The sequence below is a fragment of the Calidris pugnax genome, unplaced genomic scaffold (genome assembly GCF_001431845.1).
Source record: "Calidris pugnax isolate Ruff unplaced genomic scaffold, ASM143184v1 scaffold49, whole genome shotgun sequence".
Taxonomy (NCBI): Eukaryota; Metazoa; Chordata; class Aves; order Charadriiformes; family Scolopacidae; genus Calidris; species Calidris pugnax.
In genome coordinates, this window is record NW_015090798.1 from 2330596 (window position 1) to 2356605 (window position 26010).

At 36.4% G+C, this 26010-nt stretch overlaps 1 protein-coding gene across 1 annotated transcript in view; it reads left to right on the forward strand.

Moving 5' to 3' along the window:
* The first annotated feature begins 1905 nt into the window (after positions 1-1905).
* The window catches only part of SLIT2 (slit guidance ligand 2), a 454506-nt gene continuing 430401 nt past the window's right edge, over positions 1906-26010 (forward strand). Inside the window, exons 1-2 of the mRNA XM_014937040.1 lie at positions 1906-2078; positions 7279-7389. Of these exons, the coding sequence (XP_014792526.1) occupies positions 1906-2078; positions 7279-7389 (284 nt within the window). The remainder of the gene's footprint in view (positions 2079-7278; positions 7390-26010) is intronic.

Genomic DNA, 26010 nt, shown 5'->3' on the forward strand with positions numbered 1-26010 from the left:
TGGACCACAGCCAAAATGCTCAGAACCCATGCAGTTTCTCTTAAGGCTTAAATAGTTCTGAGATATTTTCTATTATATTATTCATCATCTTCCCCTGATGATTGCTCAATATGACAAAAAAACATTGTACTTAAAACAGGAGCGTGAGATTTCCCACTGTTGAACATTTTCCATGCTGGAAATTAATAATATATTCTTAGTCTGTGAACTTGATTCTCCTCTTCATTTATCAGTTTTATGTCCATGGAATTATACTGAATAGCTTTTTATTCCAAAGGATTTTCTGAAAATCAAAATAAATTACATTGACCTAAGCTTATAGCCTCTGATCATTGCTTTTAAATATGGTTTTACTCCCAATATATTTTCAACCATTTACATGGTTGGTAAATAATTCTTGCTGTAGTCTCTGTAATGCTGACACGTTCCATCAGCTATGAAAATTAACTAAATACAAGAACTAAAGCTAGGAAAAAAAACACCAAAACTCCACTCCCACCTCCCCCTGAAATCTGTAGTTACAGTGGTAGCAGAGTAGGAACAGGTTAAAGCAAAATCAACATGTTTGTCATTAAAACAATCTGAATAACTAGAAGTAACCATGGCATCAAATTAGTAATTTAATGCCAATTTGTCTTATCTTCAACAGAAAAACAAAACAAAAAACGCCTACAATTTTTCATTTCTAATTTATAGTGGATCCATGTGCTAGTACCATAGCAATTATTCAGGCACTGTCAAGATTAAAAAAAAAATATTTTTTCTTCCTTGGTAACCTTTAGCTTAGCACTTCAGAATAATGTGCTCACTCTAGCACAATTAGACACAATAAATATGAGAATGACTATTCTGGTACTTTTTACAAAAAGAAGAAAGATGTTTTTCAGAAGGACAATACAATACGATATGGAATTGTCATTTCTCCCTTGCATATGAAAAGAATTTCAAAAGCTTTAAGATGTAAACTATCATAGGAAAATCACTCAGAATGCAGCCAGACTTAATAGGTCTGCATGTTTGAACAAGAAATCTCATGAGAATGGGCTGCCTTTGGTGATTCCCTGCATGGTACTTGCCATACAAAATTTGAGTTGCCCACAGTTACTACTGTAACAAGATTCCATATTTTGTTCCCATGTTTGGAAGCAGGAGGTTGTCACTATGAAAAATTTCACAACCAACTCTTTGGTATAACCTATTCCAGGTGCAGAGGAATAGCATCAACTCTCTGATGTCTTAGTTGCCTTGAGTTCAGGGATACAATGTAAAAAGCAAGAGTAGAGAGATTGGAAGAGATGTGGAAAAGTGCATGGAAGTACTACAAGTTTAACAAAAAGATTAATATTTCCCAACCTTGGCCTGTGCAACTTAGGGATAGTTGCTCACAACTTGCCTAGAGAAGTGGTGGTGATACGGCTCCAAACGCATAGAAAATTAATTGATTTGAACATTTTAAACTAACTTAAAGGTATAAAAATTTGGCCAAACCTGTAGCCAAAGAGGAAATCGTGGAAAAGAGTATGGCTGGAAAGCAGAAAGGTTGTTCACTGGGGATTGTCCAGCAAGAGAAAATAGCTGGGTAAGTTTCAGTGCCTGGTCCTTAGCCCTCTGAAGTCAGTGGAAATACTTTAAAGGGATTTAAGGTCTGGGAGAACAAATAAAAAGCACAAGCTTGGACACAGACATGCTCTGCCAGTATGAGGGTCAAAAGGTGGCCCTCTGAGAGAGAATTGGTGGATCTTCAAGTGGTCCCCAAAAGGAGAGAGCGTAGGATATGTAAGTGGAATTTTTCCCGGTTCTTCTGTGCAGATTCTTGCAGGTGGTGGGACAGGACACCTCAGAAACTGTTGCCTCTGGTATTTCATCAGAAATGCTAGCTGGTCTGCGGAGATCTGCTGGTGCTACATGCCGAATGTGACAGCTGCTATCCCGGTTATCACACGGGGGACTGGAAGAGGAGTTCCAGCACTCAGAGCAAAACCTGCTGAAGCTTGTAATCAAGCTTTCTGGTACGGATTAGTACAAACACACCCTGCGGAGAATAAGCACAGATGGGGACCTGTAATACACGTTCACTGGTGAGTTACACAGACATGGACAGGATGTAGCTGCCCTTATGCTCTTGAATTTGTCAAGAGCCACTGAAATTATTATCAGTGAGTTTGTGCGTCTGACTTGTGCCCTGAGAAACAGAAAAGCTCTTCTCTTCAATCACTAATTTACCATCATAAAGAACATTCTTTAATCCCATGAGAAATAATAGCCTGTGGGTTTAACCATGTGCCTTAGAAGTTTGTGGGAATTTAATCTTCATAAATTTATCATCAGAGCAAGCAACATGTTCTGGCAAACAAACAAAAAAAAAAGACTTAAACACACAAAAGCTGATAGCAGGGCTTGCTTTTTCACCATAGAAATGTCAACATGCTGTATTGGTAACAAAACTTGATTTCCTGAGCAGTCCAAGGTATAAACTTGCAGAGAAAAGGTGAAAAGAAGAGATGGGTGGTACTCCTTCCCTCAGAAGAAAGCCTTGCATAAAAGAGTTTTGTCTGAGAGAAGCTTGGTCTTGCTTGCTAATTTCCAGAGAAAACATTTATTGTGTTACAGGGTCTTTTCCTTCTGCTTAGTCTTTAAGTGGAATTGTGGGGGAGGACAGTTTAATACAATGCTCTACTGTGTATATGTGTATATTTTTAATTGCAATGTAATTTGATTGAATATACTTTCATATCTTAAATAGCGGTAAGGTAGCACCTCATGTGTTGATGAGAGAAGAGTTGGCCTCCTGAAAGTAGGAGATCACCATATATTTCATAGAATGGTTCAGGTTGGAAGACACCTTAAAGACCATCAAGTTCCAACCCCCCTGCCATGGGCAGGGACACCTCCCACCAGACCAGGTTGCTCCAAGCCCCATCCAGCCTGGCCTTGAACCCCTCCAGGGATGGGGCAGCCACAGCTTCTCTGGGCAACCTGTTCCAGTGCCTCACCACCCTCACAGGAAAGAATTTCTTCCTAATATCTAATCTAAATCTCCCGTCTTTTCATTTAAAACATTTACCCCTCATCCTATCACTCCACTCCCTGATATATTTATTTACCCCTCATCCTCTCACTCCACTCCCTGATATATTTACACTGCAGCAAGGCAGAAGGGAGGGGTGAGCAGGGAAGAATAACTTTTCAAACGGTTTTGTCTGTTTGTGGCATCGGAGATACTCCAGTGTATCCCACCGAGTGCCCAGCTGCTGCTACAGAGCTCAGGTCTTGGGTAGGCACTGTGTTGTACCTTCCAGCTCTAATGGCCCTAGATGCCGCTGTTTAAGAAACTGCATTGCCCTCTTTGCATTTTGGACATTGACTGGAGGTCTAGATCTTCTCATACCTTGGAAAGAACTCAGCTGGGGGTTGGCTCAAGCCTTGTCTGCCCTCTGGGGATGGTGGAAAGCATCAGCTCTGGGCTGTAAAGACTGCAGGTTTTCAGCCCAGTGGGAACAAGTTAACTTTCAGAAAAATCTGCCCAAAATTTCCAAGTTAATACTCAATGGACACATATATATCACTATTTTATTCCCATGTTTTCTTCTACATCTAAATCAAATCTTTCACACAGTCCAGCTCTGGACTGTAAAGACTGCAGCTTTTCAGCCCAGTGGGAATAAGTTAACTTTCAGAAAAGTCTGCCCAAAATTTCCAAGTTAATACTCAATGGACACATATATATCACTATTTTATTCCCATGTTTTCTTCTACATCTAAATCAAATCTTTCACACAGTTTAAGTGCGGTTGCGGCGATACATATATATATATTATTTTTTTTTTCATCCTTTCCTTTCCAAATGCAGAGAAATTGTCCTTTTAAGGTAATAATGACAAGACATTTCTTAGTGAGATATTACTTCAAAAAAGAGGCATATTTCCTCTTTTTGATGGTTCTGAAAGATAGGGTGTTGAGAGGAACTAAGTCTATTTCACCAGCTGGAGTTTTGCCTGACTGGCCATAGGAAAGAATTGCACGGCCCTATGTGTCCAGTACACAAGAAAATATAAATGTCAGAGCTTCCCAAAACTCTGCTAGCAATCATGAGACATTTAAAACTCTTAACCAATACAGACATTTCGTACTTAAGACACACATTTTAAGTTCAGATTTATTAACAAAATTTGAACAGCTTACTCATGTTCAAAGTAAAAATATTGCCTCTGGGAGTCAAATGCTTTCTGTTCTGAGCCAAACCTGACCTGTGTGTGTTCCAGATACCATAGGCTCATTGCTTTCTGGTGGGAATTCTTTGCAACATGCAGCTTTTATTAAGGTTAGGAGTTATTGGATCAAATGTTGATGTAAATTCTCATCCTAAAAAAATAATTAAGAATGTCTATTTTTTAAAAAAACCCACAACATTTATTTTACTGGAAACATTTGTTTCTCATTTTAGATGTTTTTGGTTTCACATTGTTCTGCTTTGTGAAGTTTATTTTCTTAGTATTGATCATTGCAGCTTCCATTTTGAGTTTTGTCAGTGGGCTATATTGAGAAAAACCTGTATTTCTTTGTTTTAACCAAAACCACAGAATGTGAGAGAGCTTGCTAAAATCCATCAACAGTTGTAGAACACTGCATATTAATATGTTAATCTCATCTGTGTTGAAAACCCTCAAAGTTTCTACCAGCACATCTTGGAAAGAAAATTATCTCTCAGCCATGGATTTCCTTCTCAGTTTGATTCTGAGCAGAACACACAACCATTAGAGATCTCGCTTACATTGCATCAAAATATGTTTGCTGTTAATACTTTGAGAATAAGAGAGCTGATGTGAAGAGAAAATAAGAATTCTGTCCAAAAGACATTTTTTAAGGATGCTTTGCTGCATTATTTCATTTTTACACACTTCCTTCCAGTGGTTTCTCAACTTTACTTGTGATGGCACCACTAGATGTAATCTGCGTAAGTCTAGTACAGTCACCAGGATGGAGGTATCGTAGTCTTGTTCAGTCTTCATGAAAACTGAATGGCTCTTGATGTAACTCTCATGCAGTCAGTGGGATTCTTCCAAATGGCAAGGGTGAGATATCTGTACTTACCCGGTCCTTGGAAGACTCCTTGTTTGAAGCTCACAAGATTCAATGACTACAGAAAAATAGAAGGTTGCAGCAGAGGCTTCCTACCCCAAAGAAATACAAGTCTCTTCCAGGGCCTCCTCTGACATCTAACTGGTGGAGTGTTTTTTTCATTTGCAATTGGATGGATTTTATCGTTTTTGTATCTCTACAGAAAAATGAAACATTACAGTGAAGGAAATAGGTTTAGATTGTTTTATTTAAATAAATTGCCAGATACATGTCATATAAGCTGCCATTAAATTTTATATTCTGTATAATAATGAAGGAAAGATTAATTTTTATATTAGTTAAGTTACATCAATTGTTTCAAAGTCTAAAATTTACCAGATATAGGAGAAAATTCTAACAGGGCTAGGCTCATGAAGTTCCCATTCCAACACCATAAGCAGAAAGTCAGATCTTCTAAAAGGGGTTTATCTGTTTCGGACTACTATATGAAGTGGTCAAATTTAGTGCATAATACCACTGAGAATAATGAAACTGTTTCATTAGCATGCTCATCTGAAAAAGCAACTCATAAAATTAAAAAAAACAACAACCTATAATATGGAAACATTTCCTTTCTCCACGCATTTCTGTGTATATTTATGGAGGAGAGCATAGTATTCACATTGAGTTAATCAAATATAATTTACACTGAGGATCTTAAGTCTTTCCTGTGTCATGTAATCTATTTATAAACTACTGAGGGAGTATAAAACCAGTGGAATTACATAGCATAAAGAAACTGTGGAGCACTGTGGGGAAAGCTAGCATCTGAACAGCAGTCAGGATTAATTTGTGTTTGAATTTGTTCAATAAAGATGCAATCAAAGGAGCAAAATTCGTAGACTGATATTCAACTCTGATTCATATTCATCATATATAATACTAAAATACAGTTTGCTCAAAACATCAAGATACAATTTAATTAAAAAGCTGTTTTGGTACATGATGAACTATAAGTTTTTCATTGTGGCTCAGAGTTTTTATTATAATATAGGTTCCTCCTTTTGATTTAGAACGTCTATGTCATAAATTCTAGTTAGCCTTTTCTTACATTAATTTGTCCATCTGCCCTTCAAATCTCCTTTCATATAAGAACTTCATAGGTTACAAAAGCATCATGAAGCACAGCAGAAGTCATCTGAAATGTATTAGCCTTATTTGGTTGGTGGTTCCAGCTAATGGGAAGACATAGACGTAAATACTTTGCCTGGTTTTGTCCCATTCCTCGGGGAAATAAACGCTGATAAGATCCATATCAAAACACTACAATATGTGAATCTGAACATATGCTGTTTGTTTCTGATTAAAGCAGAAAGTGTAGGAAAGAGAGCAAATATCATTCATCAATAGTCTGTATTTATTTGTATATGTAAAAACCTATCTCAGTATGGATGTATGTAAAATATATGTGAATCCTATACTGTCATTAAGATGAAATCTGGGGAGTACCGCATTTAAAAACCACTCTCCCTGCATACACAGAGTCATTGTGCAGGAAGTTACTCACATGCATATGAGAAAGGATATTAAATAAACGACATGCAACCTCAGCTATGCTTCTTATGGTGCTTCTTAGCAAGCAGCTTAGTCCAAATCATCTTTAAAATGAATCTCTGATATCTAAAGTGATTGAGTCCAAGATGGATTTAAAGTTCTAGAGCTTGACTGAACAAATCTGTCATTTGTTCTGCACTATACAACAGCTTACAAAGTGCAGGTTTTTGGAGGTGCTTAATAAAAGCCCACTATTATCTCTCACATATGAGCGATAAAAGATATAAGAAGGTAAAGGCCACATTTTTGTGCTCAGTTCCTTGGCAAGTAATCGGAATTCTCTCATTTATATCCAGTCTTGAGGCAAAATTTGCAGATGAATAATGGGAGTTTTGCCTGTTTGAGGGCTTCAGGCCAGGTCTGACTTCCCAAAAAGCAGTGCACCTCATGCTGAGGAAGAAAAACAAACAAGGTAAAGAGTAGTTCCTACCCCACCCTGAATCTGAGTATTCCCAGAGTTGAATCTGGAGGGTAATCCTTCTTATGTCGGAGTTAAAAATTAGATCTGAATTTGTTCAAAGCATTTGGGTCTGGTAATTTGGGTCAAACTTGTCTCTATCTAATGCTAAAATGCATTGGACTTCCTATGACCTTTTTTTCTTTCAGGTCTGCCAAAGTCTGCGGAATCAAAATCACTATAAACAAACCAACTGAAACTAGAGATTATGAAAATGAGTTACTCTCCAGATCCCACACAAGATGTTTCCAAAAGTCCAGGTAGGTGAAGACTATTTCTCAAGAAGTAGAATATGGGGGTGGGTGAATTCCAGAAAAATCAGTTATACCAAGATTATGAAAATTTCTAAAATAAACATAAATAGCACTGGAGTGACCACTGAAGGCAATAGACTGAAAGATAGTTTGGCAGAAGAAAAGGCTCAGGCAATTTATAAAAGTCATATGAAAATGTTTCTTAATACTTTCTAGGTCCTCTGTCAAATGACAGGATCCCTGCTCTTATCAGCAGAGATCTTGTAGTGTATCATGCAAAGAGCAAGAAGTGGAATGTGGTTCTTATCTCAACTTGTGATAGAAAATCCAATAAATCTCAGAGAAAAGACTGCAAGTGAATTATGAGGGCCTTACTGTCTCATTTATACAAGGTATTTTTCTTCTTGTAAGAATGATGGTGTTGATTTAAAAGTGTGGAGAGAAAGAGAAATGGAAAATAGGAAAAAGGAAAGTGGAGAATTTTTATCTTCTACCAAAAAAAAAGAAAAAGCAGATTTACAGTTTCACCTTTCACCTTTCAGGAAAAATTACAAAAGCACAATTTTATCATTTGTGGAAATGTTGACTGTGGCACTGCAGACTATGGTTTTGGTGTTTTGCAGCCTTTAGCTATGTAACCATCAAGATATGCTATTCTATGTCTATACTGGGAGGTTTCTGAGCTCTCTGTCCTTATCCCTGTTATAGACATGCTGTAGCTCAGGCATGAGAATCCCTCAGCTCTTGTTGTCCACAAGTGAGTGGGTTATAAAACACTTTGATTGACACATCTTCGCAGCCCAGCCAGGCAGTTTAAGTGTCTTGCAATGAGATATTGCCCTTCTCAGACAATGGATGAACTTGGGGTAAGGCAGCTTTTGAAATAAACCCAAAGTTTACTTACTGAATAATGGGTAAGTGTGTTCATGAGACAAAACTTGAGCCTGCCTTTGTCAGTGCAGCTGAAGTCTCAAATGTCCAGAGAAAGCATGCCTCTCCAGGGAAGCAGCTGAATAACAGCTTTAAACCAAGCTGTCCATAATTGCCCTACATTGTGGGGAACATACAGTAGCCATTCTGGAATTACCTGGCTTCTTTTTCATAGACTATTGGAATGAAGGCCATGCGAATTTCAGCTCCTTCAGAGCAGGTGCCTCCTCAGTTCAATATTTTATTCTCCACTAACTAGAATCATTAAGCATATACTTCAGATTGTTGATGCTAAAAGCGTAGAACCCCCCAAGAACACTTTTAGCCAAGACCAATAAAGAAAGATTAAGGACAAAGAGATACACAGACTGTCCTAAAAAAGGAAAGTTTTAAAAAAATAATAATATTTTGTAGGCACAATATTTTTATAATTGCTGCATATAGACTTACTTTCCTTTAAAAAATACCAATTTGTTCTCATAATTTATTAGTAGTTAAAATACGTGAAATAATCACAACTGATATAGTCTGCTGTATCGCCACTGATATAACTTGTACTTACTAAAGTTCTGGGCAATATAAGTACCTACTGAATTCCAGAGACACCTATGCATGTATCTGAGATACTTACAGCCTCAATGCCATAAAGTCAGGTCTCTGCACAGTTATATAATCCCCTCTGCCAAATATCTTTTTTAACAGATTGTAGCGTTAATTTCTGAACATGACTACTGTGTTTGAATGCATGGGTGGACATTCAATATGTCTCATTTACAAAACATTTACATTTATGTTAAATGTAAGTCTGTGGCTTGTTTTAGTTTAAGAAAAAGCCTGAAAAATATTTTTCTAAGGATTCCACTCTCTTATCAACAACAAAATACTCTAGAGATGTCCCACAAAAACTTACTATGTTACTAAAATTGCATACTGTAATACTGAGATTGGTTCATTTTAGCCTGTGGACTGCAGCCCCAGGATGGGTAAAAGGATTCTGAGATCCTATTTCCATTTTTCTCTGTCCAAGCTCTTGGGAAATATGCTTAGTTTGCAACTTTCAACCAACCTTTCATAGATGCCAGGAACCACAGCGGGATGTTTTTAGGGTGCATGTGAGAAAGGGCTGGTTGAATGTGAGGTCATGATATGAAATATGTAATCAACTCCTTTCCAACTAGAACTCTATCCATTTAAAACATAAAACCTGTGGTTCTTACTATTGCTTTAATTTTTCTTTTATTTTAAATGCATCCTTTGCAGCAAAGCCAAGCTGGCTCTGTCTCCTACTAAAACACTCCCCCAGAACAAATGAGCATTTTTGTTAAAGCATGGGGATAGTGGAAGAATTATGATTCTGTTGGATAAAATCTTTTTATTTTAAATAGTTACCATTTTTCCATGGAGAAATCAGACACCTTGTTGGTGTTTTCTTGTAGTAAACATAAGGTCACTGAAAGGAAACAGGCTAGATGGAAGATCACCATGGTATTAAATTACTTCCATCTGCAAACACTGTAAATTGTGTAGACATAAAAAGAGAAGTTATGATAAGAACTCTGAAGTGTCGTGTATCTGGGCTTTAAAATGTTCTTCTGCTAAGGACTTTATTCTACTGCCAAGATTAAGAAACATGAAGTCATGACTCAGGAGCTGGGTCCTGTCAAAGGTATTCTGCTCTAGAAATGTACTCCTTCCTCTTGAATTTTCTTTTCATTCTTTATAGGAAAGCTAATCTTGAAATATTGACTCTCCATTGTGATTTCTTATATATGCATTTTCTTAGTCCCTGGCTTGACGCTAGTTCTAAGAAAGACTGAAGTTGAAGAAATTATTAGAAAAATACAAACTTGTTTTCTTTTTCTATTTGTTAATTTTCCCTAAATAGACATCTCATTTTCTTATTTTTAGTTCAAATATATCTTGGGCTATGAATCCAGACAGACTGTTTTCTACACACACAGGTCTACCAGCGCTAAGTACTCATATGTGCAACTTTAAACACCCAAATTACTTTCCATTTATAGCACTTACCTTAAAAACTTAGCTTTCCAATTTCATCACAGGTGTTTTGGTCACTCATTTCACATGGCATTCTCTTGCTTGATGGTTATATTACTTCCAAAACTATAAAACCTTTCAAAATTGTTCTGTAAAAACCTTTACTGTATCATCTCATGAAAATATGTGTTAATCGTGCCTCCTTCAAAAGTTGTATGACATACAGGTACAAAGTGAAATAAATACAGTTCAAAAAATTTTAATTCCTTGAAGTATTTCTGAGAAGAATGATATACAGATCAATAAAAGCATTCAATCTCCATTCTTTGAGCACTGAATACTTTCACTATTATAAAGAAGAATTCTTATATCGATTGTGATTTTTTTTTCTTCTTTGCTTCCTTTAAGGTTAATTTTCTTAGAACACTTCAAAGGTGCACTTTCATGCAAAGGGATTAATGTGTTTTGTGGATTTCTATCAGTTTGGAACAGCATGTTCTTTGCAGTTCATTGCATGCACTGAGAAAAGTCTACATGTGAATTAAAGTTTTTTTTTTCTGAAGGAGGTCCTGCATACTTGCCTAACAAAATACATTACAAATATAACAAAAACATATATGCACAGACCACAGATATAAACACTTTACAAGGGTAACTCCCATTCCCGTCTGTCTTCTCCTTGTGTATCAAACAAATTACTGTAATGTAACAAAGGAAAGGCTGTTCCTTAAGTTGCTTTTCAATTGGAGCCTTGTCTTTATCTATGCACAGAGAGAACAAAAATGTTTATTTATACATGTGGCTCTTTATAGTTGCTACTCAGAAAGTGCTGCGTACAAACATCCAGGATTTCTCCAGCAGAAGGAACACAAATGCACACATTGAAGATAATGACTATAGGTGAAAGTTCCATTTGGCAGTTGTCCACACAGCCTGAAGATATTAACAAGGGGACTTTAGAGAGAGATGCCAGATTTCTCTTCATCACTACCCAAAGCATTGTTACAGAGATGTCTGGCTCCAGGTCCAAGAATTTCTTTCCAGCTATGAAGAACTCCAGGAGTTTTCTTTGATTCTGCCTTTGATGGGCCCCCAGTAGCCCTCCCAAGGAGATGATGATGAAAGACAGTGATGGAGAAAGTGAGACATTTTTTTAAGGAAAATCACCTTCTGCAAAGACTTTCAGTCTTGAGGATTAAGCTAAGAAAAGAGGAAGAAATGTTGTAGACCAATGGGTCCCTGAAACTGATGCCTCTAACTGTGTTGGAAGAGTATCAGAATTAAACAGTAGGAACAGAACCATTCTTTTTAGTCAAACTGTTTTTCATTCAAATTCTGGCTTTTTCCTGGAATATTTTAGCAATATAGAAAATACCTTCTCTCTTCAGTTTGAATCATTTGATCCTGGCAAACTTTTCCCTACTTTGGTCTTCTCCACAGTTGATCAGTTAACAACACCTGAAAAAGATTTATAGGAGAGGATCATTGAATCTTAGGATTTCCATGTCATTTGAAATAATTGGAAACAAAGAAATTTTCATTCATTCATTTACCTGAAAGACCCATCTACCTTCTTAGTCAATACAAAAGTGGTTTTTAGACAGCTGAAACTGTACAGTGAAAGCTAATGAAGGTTATTTCATTTAGTTGCTGGCAGAAAAATAAGCTGTATTTAGTGCTTGCAGGAGACATATTGGAATATTTCCATGCCAAAAGAACAGGTGAGATATTCACATGAAATGTTGTAACTATTGTAAGTGGATCATGAAGGAGAAAAGCAAATTATTTTACAAGAGGTCATTCAGTGATCAGTTCTTCTTTTATTTATAATTTCTGAAATTTGTTTCAGCTATTGAACTGTTGAAATATTTATTCCAGCTGTTACACAAACGATCTCTGTTTCTTTCCAACCTGTTGATTAAAACATGAAAAAAAAAAAAAAAAAGGCTTTTCCCTTAGTATGGGAAGAGTAAGTAACCTATGGACAAATCCTGAATTTTGAGCTAAACATTAGAAAACTATGGGGAAAGTAACTCACCACAGAAATATGGCCAAATGATCCTCCTGTAATTATTTTTACCTCTTTTAATTCAGTGGCAGACATATTTCCCTTACTAAAATAAAGATATCCATAGCACAAGTATATCAGCTGAACTTGCAACCCTCAAACACCGTTATGGTCTTTGAAGAGGAATGGCAATTTGTAGGTAAAAGTAATCTCAGCCTATTGTAATTGCCAAAAAGAAGAAGGTTTTAACTCTTAATTGAGTATTTCTCCTTTCATAATAGCCTATTAAATGATATTCAAGAGTTTGAAATGGGAAATTGAAAGATATATAATATATATATAATATATATAATAATATATATAATTATATATATATATAAGTGTATATATATATATATATAATATCAGAGTATTTAGAGAAAACATTTTAAGCTAGGCATTAAAAGGCAGAGCACTGGGAACAAAAAGAAAATGTAGAGTAGACATGAGAATGCATGTAGTTAGAAAACTCAAATAATGATTTTTGTGATAAGAAAAATATTGTAGGTAGAATAAGGCTGGTTTGAATTGGAAAAGATTATCAGTAATAAGAGATAGAAAACAAATACGTAAAGATAGCAGGTGAATTTTAGGAAAGACACTATTAAAGCTAAACAAAAGTCTTGTTTGCTTAAAGATGATCTCACTCCAAGAGGGCAAATAGAGACTGCTGTGGTTTTCATGTGTGTCTGTGTATATATATGTATGTATACTCATATGTACATATATACGTATATCTATAGGTATCTATCTATTACTTGATACATTTTTGCAGAAAAAAAATGAGTCAATTTTCTGGGGATTTTTGCTTTAGAATAAATACTATTTTTTTCAGTGATAAACCTTATTTCATCAGCTTTCCTCAAAATGATAGTTCTTCCTCTAACTCAAAATCTTAGGATCCAAAATGATAAGATACAAATTCTCAAGTTCTTCTCTCTGCTTGCCATTCTTACTGTAATGTTCTCTTCTCTGAGTTATTTTCCTGATTCTTGAGCCCCTTAATTCCCTGTAATTTCTTGTTCTCCAAGTTTCTTCCCTGCTTCTTTGTTCTTGTCAACATCCTCTCCAAATTTGACTTTTCCTTTAAAGCCTCTCAAAGCATAATTCCATTAATTATAAGTCTGTATTTAATACTTATATACTTATCAACTTTATGCACATAATTAACAATTGCTTAGAACGATGATCTCTTTCTTTCATCTTCATTTCCAGTATTTCATTAATTAATCTGTCTTGAACATTACACTATTTCATATTTTCTCTCTCTCACATGCACAGACTATACGGAAAAGTATCCCACTCTCTTATACTCTTCTTCAAATATTTCCTAAAGACTTTTCCTTAAGACTAACGTAATTATTGATTGTTACTCAGCAACAGCCAAGTAACAACTATCAATCTTCCTTTGCTGTGTTTTTCTCCCTTATTCTTCTCAGTCTTACAATTATTAACTCCCTTGAATCTTCCTCAAATTAAAAAAAAAAAAAGTAAATAAACAGTAACTGAAATGTATAAATAAAACACTAAATGTACATGGAACTGTTCCTGTTTTTCCTCATTTCTATTTTCTTATTTACATCCTCATTGTCTAGCCTTTCTTTCACTGGTATCTTCTGAAATTCTTACTGCACAAGGCAGAGGACATTTTGTTGTCCATCTCTTAGAGTCAACTAGTTTTACTGCGGTCCTCACTCACTATCATGATATGAGCATTTAATATTAACATTTCTTTGATGAATAAATAGTACTTTTAGTCCCCAATCAAATAAAGAACTCTGCTACCCAGAGCTCTCCATACAGTACCCTAAGTAAAATTTAATGCTGATAAATTAATCAATTAAGAACAAGTAATCAGCACCTTAAATAAACAATTAATATAAATATTTTCTTTCTCCTTTACTGTCTTAGGCCCATGAATTCCATAGGGAAGACATATACAGGCAATAAAAGTTTATTAGTAATATACATAGGTTAAAGGGGATCAGAAAGAAAACGAATCAAAGACATGAAGTGTTTTCATTGTGCCTGCTCCAAGTCACTGCAGAATTTCACTTTCTGTCTTCTTTATTAAGCAAAAGACAAATTACCCTCATGTCAAGGAAATATACCAGGAAGGAAAATGAAACAAGTGGCCAGTGTACTTAAATATTTCATGTTTTTTCCCTTGTATTTTCTTTGAAGTTTTGCTTTCACATTTCTTTAAAAAAAATTAAAAAAAGCAAAAGCAGACTTTGTGGAAGCACTTCAGCAATTAAAATTCTTCTTTTTCCTGTCAGCTTTAACAATCAAGGTTTGCAGCAACACTGACATCAGTTCAGACTTATCACCCCTTTGGCAACTTGTGCTTCCTGATATCAGAGAAATGTTGTAATAAAGTGGATCGTTATTATATTTCCCTCATTTTTTTTCATAGATTCAGAGATTTACACTAGTAGGAATCAAAAGATCATCTTGTCTGACCTGCTTTATATCATAAACTATTACTTTTCATACAGTTACCCTATTTTGAACCCTGGTACTTCTGGTACCCTGGTATTTAAGCTAAAGTTTAAGTGTGTTTTTGCAAAGCATCTCATCCAGAAACACATCCTGCCTTGACCCAAATCCAATAAAGAAGTCCAGCGCAGAATCCACTGGTTTCTTTTGACAATTTGTTTTTCAAAAGTACTAATAATTCCAAGAAAATTTATCTAGATTTTTCTCAAAAATTTGGGTGCCATTTTTTTTCCCCCAATGTTAAACCAATACCCATTATACTGTAAAAGTCCTAGGCTGGTTACTGCTCATTTTTCCTCATGCATTCTTCCCAGGCTTCTATTACCCCTATTGTCATAAGCATCTCAAGATCTTCCAGCCTGCTGTGACTCTAAGTGCTTTCAGAATTAATATTCCCTACATTTACAGGTAGGACTGCATTCCTTATTCTTATTTAATTTTGTTTGTATACCAAAGTTGTCCATTTTCTTTATTATGGGTTTATAGGAATATATTATGGAATTATTGTAGGAATATTATGGAATCTTTTCATTCATCTAGTAAACTCATCTTGAAAAATTCCTCATATTCACTCTTTATTATTTAGGTATCCCTCTGTATCAATTGTATTCCTAATTTTCATCAGATGTGAAAAACTGCCTCCTTTAAATAATGCCCTGTTTCTGTTATTTCTGCTCATTTTCTTTTATTTGCTGACATTGAATAGAAGTTATGATCACTAACCAACCATCAGTTTCTAGCCCAGTGATTATTACATTGTCTTTCTCTCTTGTGACAAAATTCAAAATACTTCAGCATTAGAAAGTTATCCTGTATGATTCCTTAAATACTTAAATGTTGTTTTACCACTGCCTGCCTGAAACCTTCAACATTTATCTGAATTCCAGTACATTTTTGTTTCTTTCTGCACAGTATGGACAGACAATAAAGACATTATGGTTTTGGTGTGAGCCTGTGTTCTGTCACAAAATCCACAGATCTCCCTTTCAGGACAATGTTCATGATTATCCTTATCTGCAGCTGTTCCAGGGGCCAACCAACCAAACTATTAATAGTTTTACAATGGGCAATACCTGTCATAAAGAATGGCACCTGTTATGCCCTCCATCTGCTCTGTTTTTTCTATAAATCTTACAGCCTGTGATTTAAGGATAACAATCATATGAGTCACCCCAACTGACTTCACTGATTCCATCCACATTTTTCTCACCAACAAGCATTTCCAGTTTGTCTCACTTGTCACCCAGATTCCTAGTAACTGGAGACTGAAAAACACCCTTTTCTTTATGCTCTTCATTGCTCATGATACTCCAAGTCTTGGTTTGTATGTTGCTTGCCTTCCTCATAATTTTGTAGTGTATAGTTAAGTCTATGTGGAGATTAAAGGGAGTTTATAGCATAATGCTTCTTGAATGCCGCAGTAACCACAGCAAAAGCTGTGAGATTAAGGAGGATGTCCTGAAAATAATCTTTCTCTATGCTCTGATAGCAATTCCCACCTTCAGGATATGAAGACTACCAGCTGGCCTCTGCCAGGCCGGAGAATAAGGCTCGTTTACTTAAGTCAAAAATCTTGCCGAGCACCTCAAACAAGTAAAACCGTTTGACAGCTCAAGAGAGAAACAGAAAGAACTTGCCTCAGACACAAAAAGTAAAAACTTTTGAAGTTCTCCTGATGTGACAAGGGAAAACTAGTGCTCTGAAGACCAACCTTAGACATCAGGACTAACACATACCAGCTTCCACCTCCAGTACTTTAATGTAGAACAAATGCTGCTGAGTGGGGTTCGGTGCCTGAGGGCCTCTGCCAGATTGCTGTACAACCTGGTGTATTTCTATGAAAAACATTACCTGAGTCCTGCATTAGAAGATTTCTTATCCAGCTACACACTTTTTGTGCTTTTGCCTGTTGCTTACAAGGGTCCGGGGGCATGGGGAGGACGAGAAGGTGGAAGTGAAAAGGGAGACAGGATGTTTGCTCATGAGCTGCTTACCAGAGAACTTGTCTTTCAGTAGCCACTGTCAGAACCTGGTAAAAACATGCCTTTGATTTTTCTTTTCTATCATGAAACATGAAATGCTGCCAGCGTATATTTTTCCCTGCCAAATATCCAACATATTTTGCCTTTTGTGGAATGACTGAAACTGAAATCATCTCCCTGTACGACTAGGGCAATGTTCCCTACATTTTCAAATCATATTTGGACTTCTTCCATAAAGATGTTATCTGACTTATGGCAGTACCTACTGTGATGCCTGTTAGGCACCGACTTCCCACCTGACCATCGCCAACAGCTGCAGAGGAGTAACAAAACTGGCAACCTAATTCCAGCGAGTGGGAGGTCAATGCAACATCTGTCTTTCTTATCTTCTGCTTATTTGCACATGACTGCACTTTTTTTCTCTTTTGCTGGTCAAAGAGTCTTTCAAGCATTTCAGTAATGCTTGCTTCACTGCATGTTTTGTTAGGCTGTCAGATTTCTGTAACTCATTTAGAACTTGTTTTATTTCAAACAGAGTGGGCAAAGTGGATGCAGATTTTTCAGCTTATGCATTTCTAGTATATCTCCTAGAATTTAGATTATGATAATCGAATCAGTAGGAAGCAGGTTTAAGCAACTTATGTGTATGAAGAAGTAAGTAAATGTAGTTGCTACTTCTGCAGAGATACATAGTTCAAAGCATGTCTAATACAGCAATAGCAACACTAAGAAAAAGTGTATGTTAGGCTTCGTTGATACTTGTCTGATATATCTTTTTCCCTAAAGCCTTATATTCTCTCAGTGTTATGAACTGATAAAGTAACGTTTCAGAAATAACATGAAATCAGAGGAATCTGGGTAAAATTGCTCACATCTCACCATTAAATGAAACAGGAAGCCTAAGTGTCCAGTGTTAGAGCACATGATTTCTGGATTCTCCATGTTCATTCAAAAAATTTTTGAAATTACTTAAGTTTAAATAGTAACAAATTTAATTACCATTGTTGGTGTTTTAAACTGTGGAAAAAAGATCTAGCATTCTCTGCCTCTATATTGCCTAGAAAGCACAGTTGTAAAGGTGTGGTAAATGTCAGACTTAGCTCCCCATCCGTGAAGTATTCAATGTCACTACTCCCAGGCTGCTCCTCGGAGCAGGCTGAGATGTGGGCACTTGGGTGCATCGCTCATCGCATTCACAAGGCAGCAATGTGAGCAGAAGCAAGGGCTGAGGATGTGTTGAAGACTTGCTTCTTCCAAGGTAGACACTTCTGTTGGAGTACAAAAATACATAGTGGTACTGATCACTTAAAGAATTGCTGTTGCACCTTGATCTTAATCTTCTATGTTTGTGGGGGATAGGGAGTTGGCAGATAAAGTTGTAAAGGAAAGGTGGAATAAAACGTCATTACTTATCGTTTGTAAATGTTAACCTCATGTGATACTTCGCATTACATTATCAAATCAGCACCAATTAAAATTAAATGAACTGTATTGTATTTTTGAAAATAGTTATTATATTAAACTTAATTTTACATAATTAAAACTTCTTCCATATGCCAAAGTTTCTTCAGTGAGCTTCAATTGACAGGCATTATCTTAAACAAGAGAGAGGGAAAATAACGAGGCGAGACTGTAGGTGAAAGTAAATGGGATTGGAAAGGAAAAAGATCATAGAAAAAATACAGTTCTTAGAATAAAATAAGAAACCCCGTGAACAGAATACTGAAAAATAAGGAATGAATGGAATTTGCCAGAACCAAAAGAGAGTATTTGAAACCATTTTGACCAAAAAGTAAAAAGAAAGAAAGGTATTTTACTGAGGCTGCTTAAAGAAAGAAACCAAAGCAGCTTTGAATTAAAAGTCAGCGTAGATAGGAATTTCTCTACTAAACATTATCCAGCTATTTCTGCATCTAGTTTTTGAAAATACTGGCAGTTAAAGGAATCCACAAGCAGCACAGTACAAGACATGTTAGAAATGTCTTCCTGATGGTAGTGGATGGTGTCCAGAACTCATTTTGCCAATGAGAAAAAAAGTAAGTAAATGCAGAAACCAAAAATTTATTCTCTATGCCTGGGAAACATACAAGTATGACAGGTTTTATTAGTTATGCAAAACAGTCCACCTGAGCAAGGACTTCAAAATTCAGTTGAAAATAAGAACCAACAGAGAAGTTTTGAGCAAGCATAAGTGAATATAAATAAAGAGGAGCAAGGAAGAAAGAAAGAAAAGCCGTAATGTAGCTATAGACCTGTGCAGAAAGTATAGGTCAATGTATCTAATAGACCTATATACAGGAAGCCATAGCCCAACAAAGTCAAGCAGAAACAAAGTGAAAAGCATAGAATGAAGTAGAATAGGAATATACTTAAAGATTTTAATGAATTTGTCTGTAATAGCACAGAAAATGTTAAAACTAACACAGAGATAGAGTTACATAGTTACATGATATACTTAGGTGTTGGCGATACATTTGCTAAAATATGTGTTTTAGTAAAGCTGGCTGAAGGACAGCAGAAAATTTTTGCAGAGCATACAGAATGATACCAAAGGGTGGTGCTACTCTAGATGAGAACTAAGTTTGGAAGTCTTGAGCTATTTGTGATTGAACCACACCTGGTTGATATAAACAGGAGGGTTTTGATTAATTTTAATGAGTTTTAGATAAGTTTTAGTAAGCAGGTAAAAATTTGCATGACAGAAAACCAGAAAAGATGTCCAACACAAAATGAGAGCAACTAAATCCAAAGAAACTTGAGGAGTATGGGAACAGAAAAATGTCTTCTGCAACTGTCTGCATGAGATGGGCGATCAAGGGACAAACAACTCTTTCAACAGTCACCTAACCTGCAGAGCATAAACTAAGCACACTTTAGCCCTTACACTTTTTTATGTTTGCAGATTTCCAAGGTCCTGTATAAGACTGATAGAAGTGAATGATGTGACTGTCTCCGTAATCTGCTCCACAGAAACATCAACGTTAAATTTTATTTAAATCACGTCTAATAAAGACTTGTGGAAACTAATCGACTGTGAGGAGAAGGTTGTAAGATTGTACTGAGGTGCCAGGATATAGCTTTGATTAATTGGATATTAAATAACACCCAGTAATTTGACTGGTCATGAATTAATCTCTTTTCTTCCTGTTGATAGATCTCATACCTCACTTATCACTATGTCAGACGCTTGATACAAGGTATTAAATCATTTTGAACATTTTTTAGATTACTCAAGTATAAACCTTGTGACTGTTTTATCTCATATAATTTCTTTGATGACAGCCCTTTACATTAAAAAGTCTAGAGGAGTCTAATGACTCAGTTATGAAAATTTTGCAGTTAGCAGTAATTAGCACAAACACCTGGTTGTAAGTAAAAGACAGAAAAACAGTTTCTTAGAGAGATGCCCTGATTACAGAATAGATGAAATACCAGGTTTTGTTGGTTTAAAAAAAAACCTCAACAATGGCAAATCCAGAGAGACCACTGAAAAAGGTGGAAAGAGGAGGACATTGGAGGACAGATCATATTTTATCCTTTAGTGCTTTGTTATTGCATTGGAGGACAGATCATATTTTATCCTTTAGTGCTTTGTTATGACAAACCATGAACAAAAATAATCAAATGACAAAAATAAGTGTCCATAGAAATGTCCAGAATGTGCCAGATTGGATACACTCCCATTCAGGGACAAGTCCAAAATAAAGGTATTTAATGGAGAAGTAAAAAGGGCAGTGAACGTGTTATTTTTCAAATAAAGCATGGATTCGTATGAGACAGATTATGTGAGTAGATACACTATTTTTTCAAGTGAGTAGGAAAAGTGAATAGATACACTATTTTTTCAAGTGAGTAGGAAATTTTCAGTTCTGTTAAGATCCACAGAATTTTACTTCAGTTTGGGGATAGTTTTCTTAAGCACAGATTAGAAATGTAACCTCTAATATTGCATTTTATTTGACTTTGAAACTGGATATCTTTATCTTAAGAGATCACCATTGAAATCAGCTAGGCCTAGAAATATTTCTGCAGAATGAATTAAAGGACCATGGCTTTTCTGCTCCAAGATGAAAAGCAGGAAAGGACAAAGAGAAGAGCCACTAGTTACGTTGCACTGCATTGTTTCTGTAAGGGGCCAACAAGGAATCTAGTACTACTCCCAGAAAGACAAATGAGAGACCAGGAGACCCACACTCATCTGTTTTCCCTGTAGGCCCAGGATCAAAATATCATGGTAAAAATTGCCAGTAAAGAGAACAAAAACATTTAAGAACATAATTAAATAGCATAAGTAAAATAGTATTAGAAAATCCACAATAATAGCGACTAATGCAGTTGACATCTGGCACCACTTTATATGTGCATAGAGTAATTGAGCTGACTAATTGAACGTGTTTCTTAATTTTCATGACAAGGCTTAGTATCTAGAATCTAAGCAAAGGGTATTTTCTGAAAATATAAAAATATCCAGAATTTATATTATAATTTCCAGGAATTGCTGGAATGACTCATGACCTTGTGAGTTTAGTAGTCCCAAAACATATAATTTGACTATATAGACAGTAAAATTACAGCCCAAAACTGTCCTTGATTTTATCTCATTTCACCTTGCAAACTCACAAACTTTATTTCCATTTTTTGCTCCTTTTTGCTGTTATAGGGCTGATTTTACTTTGTGCAAGTAAAAGCAAAGAGACAGTCTAGGCCTGAGAAAATATTATCCTAGAGCACAGTGTCCAAATTTAATTTCCTTAGGTGATATCAACACACAACTCTGTTGTACTGTTGTAGAGGCAGATTCTGATCTTGAGCTTTCAATGTCCAGCTGTTCTACATTTCCTCTAGAGAAAAGGTGGTAATCCATGTTGGTGTGTTTCATTTTGAAATAATTTAAGTCACACACCACTATCACAGCAACCAGAATCTGACATTAAATGCTTAAGATGTTAAACTGGAAAAGGAGAAAGTAGATTCATAGTTTCATAGAAGTTTCATACTATCACATGATATTAAGCCAAGCTAAAGAACAAATCTGCTGCAAACACCACTGTAATAGGGACTCACCCCATTCTGAGAAACCCATAACTATTAAATACAAAGATATCTTCCTGGAGTGTCTTTCATATATACAGCTTCCCCTCTATTAAGATAATTAGGCCAGCCTAGTAACTTTTACGACAAGACCTTTATCTCCATATAAATAATTTTTAAAATACATCTGGACAAGAGCTGAGGCTCTTTAGCATATGTCCAGTGGTATCAAAACCACTCAGTAACAAACTGATTCAAAGAGAAACTCCATTCAGCAACCAGCTATAAACAAACAAATTCAGTTCTCTGCCACCCTCAGACTTAGTGGAAAACTTACTCTCATCAATTTTCACACGTTTTACACTATCCCCAGAAGAGTCCTTTAGTAGTATATGGGAAAAATAAGGGCCCAAATATGTTGAATTTATGAGAGAGGGGATATAGCTTGATTGTTTGGCACTATACAGCTATAGTAGTACAGCAACAGGAGAACGACTGCTACTTACTTTGGTTATATGCCTTATGGGTCATAAAGAAAACAGCTGTTGACAAAAGGATATCCAGCTTGGATTCCTGTGTTACATGTTCACTTAGGAATGCTTAGTTCAAGCTCAAGACACTGAATTGTGGACCAACATAAACTTTTAAAATTATATTTCCATGTTCATTTTTTCTAATCTCGCAATGAGGAAATCATAGATAATAAGGAAAACTTATCCAATGGAGATAATTTCCAGTTAGAAGTTTCAAAAGCTACTTAGGTGTATTGAAGTATACTTTCATTGAAAGAGAAAAGGCGGAGAACTGTCCTGAGTTCAAATTCTTTAAACTGATGAAGACACTTTCAGTAAAATGATGGATATTCTGCCTGTCATCCTGCATGTCTTCCCCAAACCATCCTGATCACATCAGTCTTATAAAGGTCAAGCTGAACTCATTTGTCTCCCACCTCTTGAACCACCAATGAGATTATACTGATCTTTGCCCCGTCAGTCCCTGATACGAGGAGATGATGAGGTAAGCCAATACGGCTTCATGCAACGGTAAAACCTCCTGCTCTCCCAAGTCTTTCGTTTGGTGTGCACTTAAAAGTGTAAAATTACAAACAGAGGCAAATTTCTTATGCGTGATACCCATGGTAGCATTTAACACACAGAATGTGGCTGGGAATAACAGAAGATAGTGGACCAGCAGACCAGATCCCAAAGAATATCAGGCCTTAACAAGGTTACAAGCAAGAAGAGCTTTTGATGTAAGATTGTGACATATAGACCTCATATGTATATATGTATAAATGAATATAGCATGGCTCTGCAGCAACACCATTTAGTAAGGAAGATAAAATCTCCCTTTTGAGGCTTGTTGCAAACCCTCAACTGAAGTTCATATAATCTATTTCAAATTGATTATTCTATGTATTTATATGTAACTCCAAGCTTAAAAGATGGTTTAATTTAAAATATCATTACATTGAGATGAAAAGCAATTCATTTAAAAATAGTTGTACAGAGCACATAATTACCACTCCAGCTGCTCAGGATGGGATTCAACAGAATCAACATCACCTTAGTGTGGTCCTCAAATCCCATTTAAACCCACAGGGCCACAGTATCCACTGTGAAGGCACTTACTGTCCCTGCCTAGCCTCACCTGGGCCTCTCCTCACCCTGCCCATGGCCCCATTTCAGCCCAGCTGGGACCACCAGTTCCTGCCCCAGAGATGTTGGAGGAGTGCCAGCATCTAATTCTTGTCTTCTGTTCCTCCTGGAAAGATCCTGGGCCTGCTTTCTCTCCTTGCTGTGTCTGCTGAGGAACCTTGTCAGTGGCATCTTTCTCTACCTATCATGGTCAGGTGCTTCTTGGAGAGGGCACTACCTGTGCTGGGTCACCATTGGCTCCTGGCTCATCCTCCCTCGTGGAGCAGAATGGCACTTATTGCTCCTTGGCACGTTAGTCCAGGTCCTTTCAAGTTAAAAGGAGCATAAATGTTCAGCCACTTGAATCCAAGTTGCCTTTTTGAGAACTTTGAAAAATCTGTTGATTAGGGAGGGGGTATACACCCATCAAACTTCATACAGCTCTCAGGCTCCTGTAGGATTTTTTATTTCATTTTGGTCTTCTGGGGTCATTTTAACTCCCAATTCTTTGTTTAGGAAGGGAAGTAGGAGAAATTGGTACTTTGAATACTTTTTGTATGATTCACCAATGAATTTGTGTTTTAGAAAACAGTTTTATTTACAGTGTGCTCCTTCCCCTGCCCAAAGTGTGTTGTCTGCACAGCAATTCACAATAAAAACATTATAAACTGCAAAAACACTGATCTGACAAGGTAGCTTATTGCCGCTGGTATGTGATTGCTGAAGTAACAGGAAATATTTGTGTTTCTGCTATAGTTGTGAGAAGTCTTGTGGGACACTTTTCTTAAATGGGGTTAAACTACAAGATGACTGAGATGAATTGTTACTTCATAAATAGTCTTAGATGTAAAAAGCGTTGCTTGATAAAAGGTCCAAATGTATGCCAGAGAAATGATGAGAGAAAAAAAAAGACGTTACTTCAAACAGCTTCCAGCAGCTGCCGAACAATGAACACCCTGAAGCCCCGTTCTTCAGCAAACTCTCAGACTGCATGTCTTGTAGGGTTAGAAGAGGAGAGGCTGGGAAAAGAAGATTGAATGACACTTTCCTTCAGCCAAGAATAACGCAGAGAACATGCAGCAGAATTATTGGATTCTGGATACTTGAGTAATAAGAGACTTCTTTCCAGTGCACTGAAGGAATGGAAGGACAAAAGAACTTCTGAAGAGCTGGGGTGAAAGCTCGTTAAAGAAGCCAAATGGTCTCACCTGCCCTCAATACCATTGCACTCACTGAGATGAACAGAAGACATTCCTGCTTTAAGGAATGGGTCACCTTTGGGTCAGCAGTGGGGCTCCCTGAGAAAGGTAGAGGCAAGTGTCCAGGTACTGCTAGTGAGGATTCTGTCTTCCAAGGGTTGGCACATCTTTCTACAAGGGCCACAGAGCTTCCCACTCTTTCTCCCTGTACCTTCTCTTCTCAATGGCTAGAATATAGCAGATAAAAACTCACATATTTTAACAAATCCAATTTTTGTTTTGTATTTGTCTAGCTGACTCTTTTTATTCCAAACTCTCTCCACTGGTTCATGGAAAAAAAAAAGGTTTAGCTGCAAATTTAACATCAAGTGGTTAAAATAAAAAGCAATAGAGGGATGTGTTTGGCACGGTGATAATGGTGGAGGGGGAGGATCATCTATACGTCCTCTCTTAGTGCTAAGATTCAGGAACCAAAAACTTGGCTTTGTTATACAGGAATGAGAACAAGTAAACAGGATAAAAGGGGAAAAGGAAACCAGAAAACTGTGAAAAAGCTAGTTGGCGTTACAGTGAATGATATTACAGTTTTGTGACCCAGTCATGTTTGTTATTAATAAAGTATAGTTTTAAAGAAGTATTTTAGATATAAACACATCTGTTGCATTTACAATGGATACCAGCTTTGACTTCTAGTTCACTCCCCAAGACACTTTCTTAAACTTAAGGGAAAATATATTATGCCTACTCTTTCCTATACAAAGGTGAAGTTTACAATGAGCAAATTAATGCCATCTGTTTATAGCGTATTTGACTTTGTATTGCTAGCAGTTGGTTTATACTCACAACAGAATATTAAATATTGATAGAACTGTAGACTTAACAGCTGTGCCTATTAGTGACTATACCTTTTAATATACTTGACTTTGCTATAGATTATTAGGAAGTGTTCTGTCGCATGAAACATTAAATGGTTACCATTTGAATCTTTGTAGATTATTAAAATAATATAATAGACTAAATAGGGTTACTATGAGATTGCCTCCAGCTGTGTAGGAACCAGGTTCAATATTCCTACATTTCCTTCCATTCTTATGTTCCTCTGTTCACTATTTTAGTACATAGATGGTAGGTCACTTGAGGCTACATGTGTATGTAGGTACATACATATATAGATGAGACACGTTTACTGAAGTGTAATGTCAAGAGAACAAAGTCATGCATTGGTTGATGCATCTCAGAAAGAAAACACTACATTCCCTGTTCAAGCCAATGTAGGTTAATAATCAATTCCATTCATAAGGTAA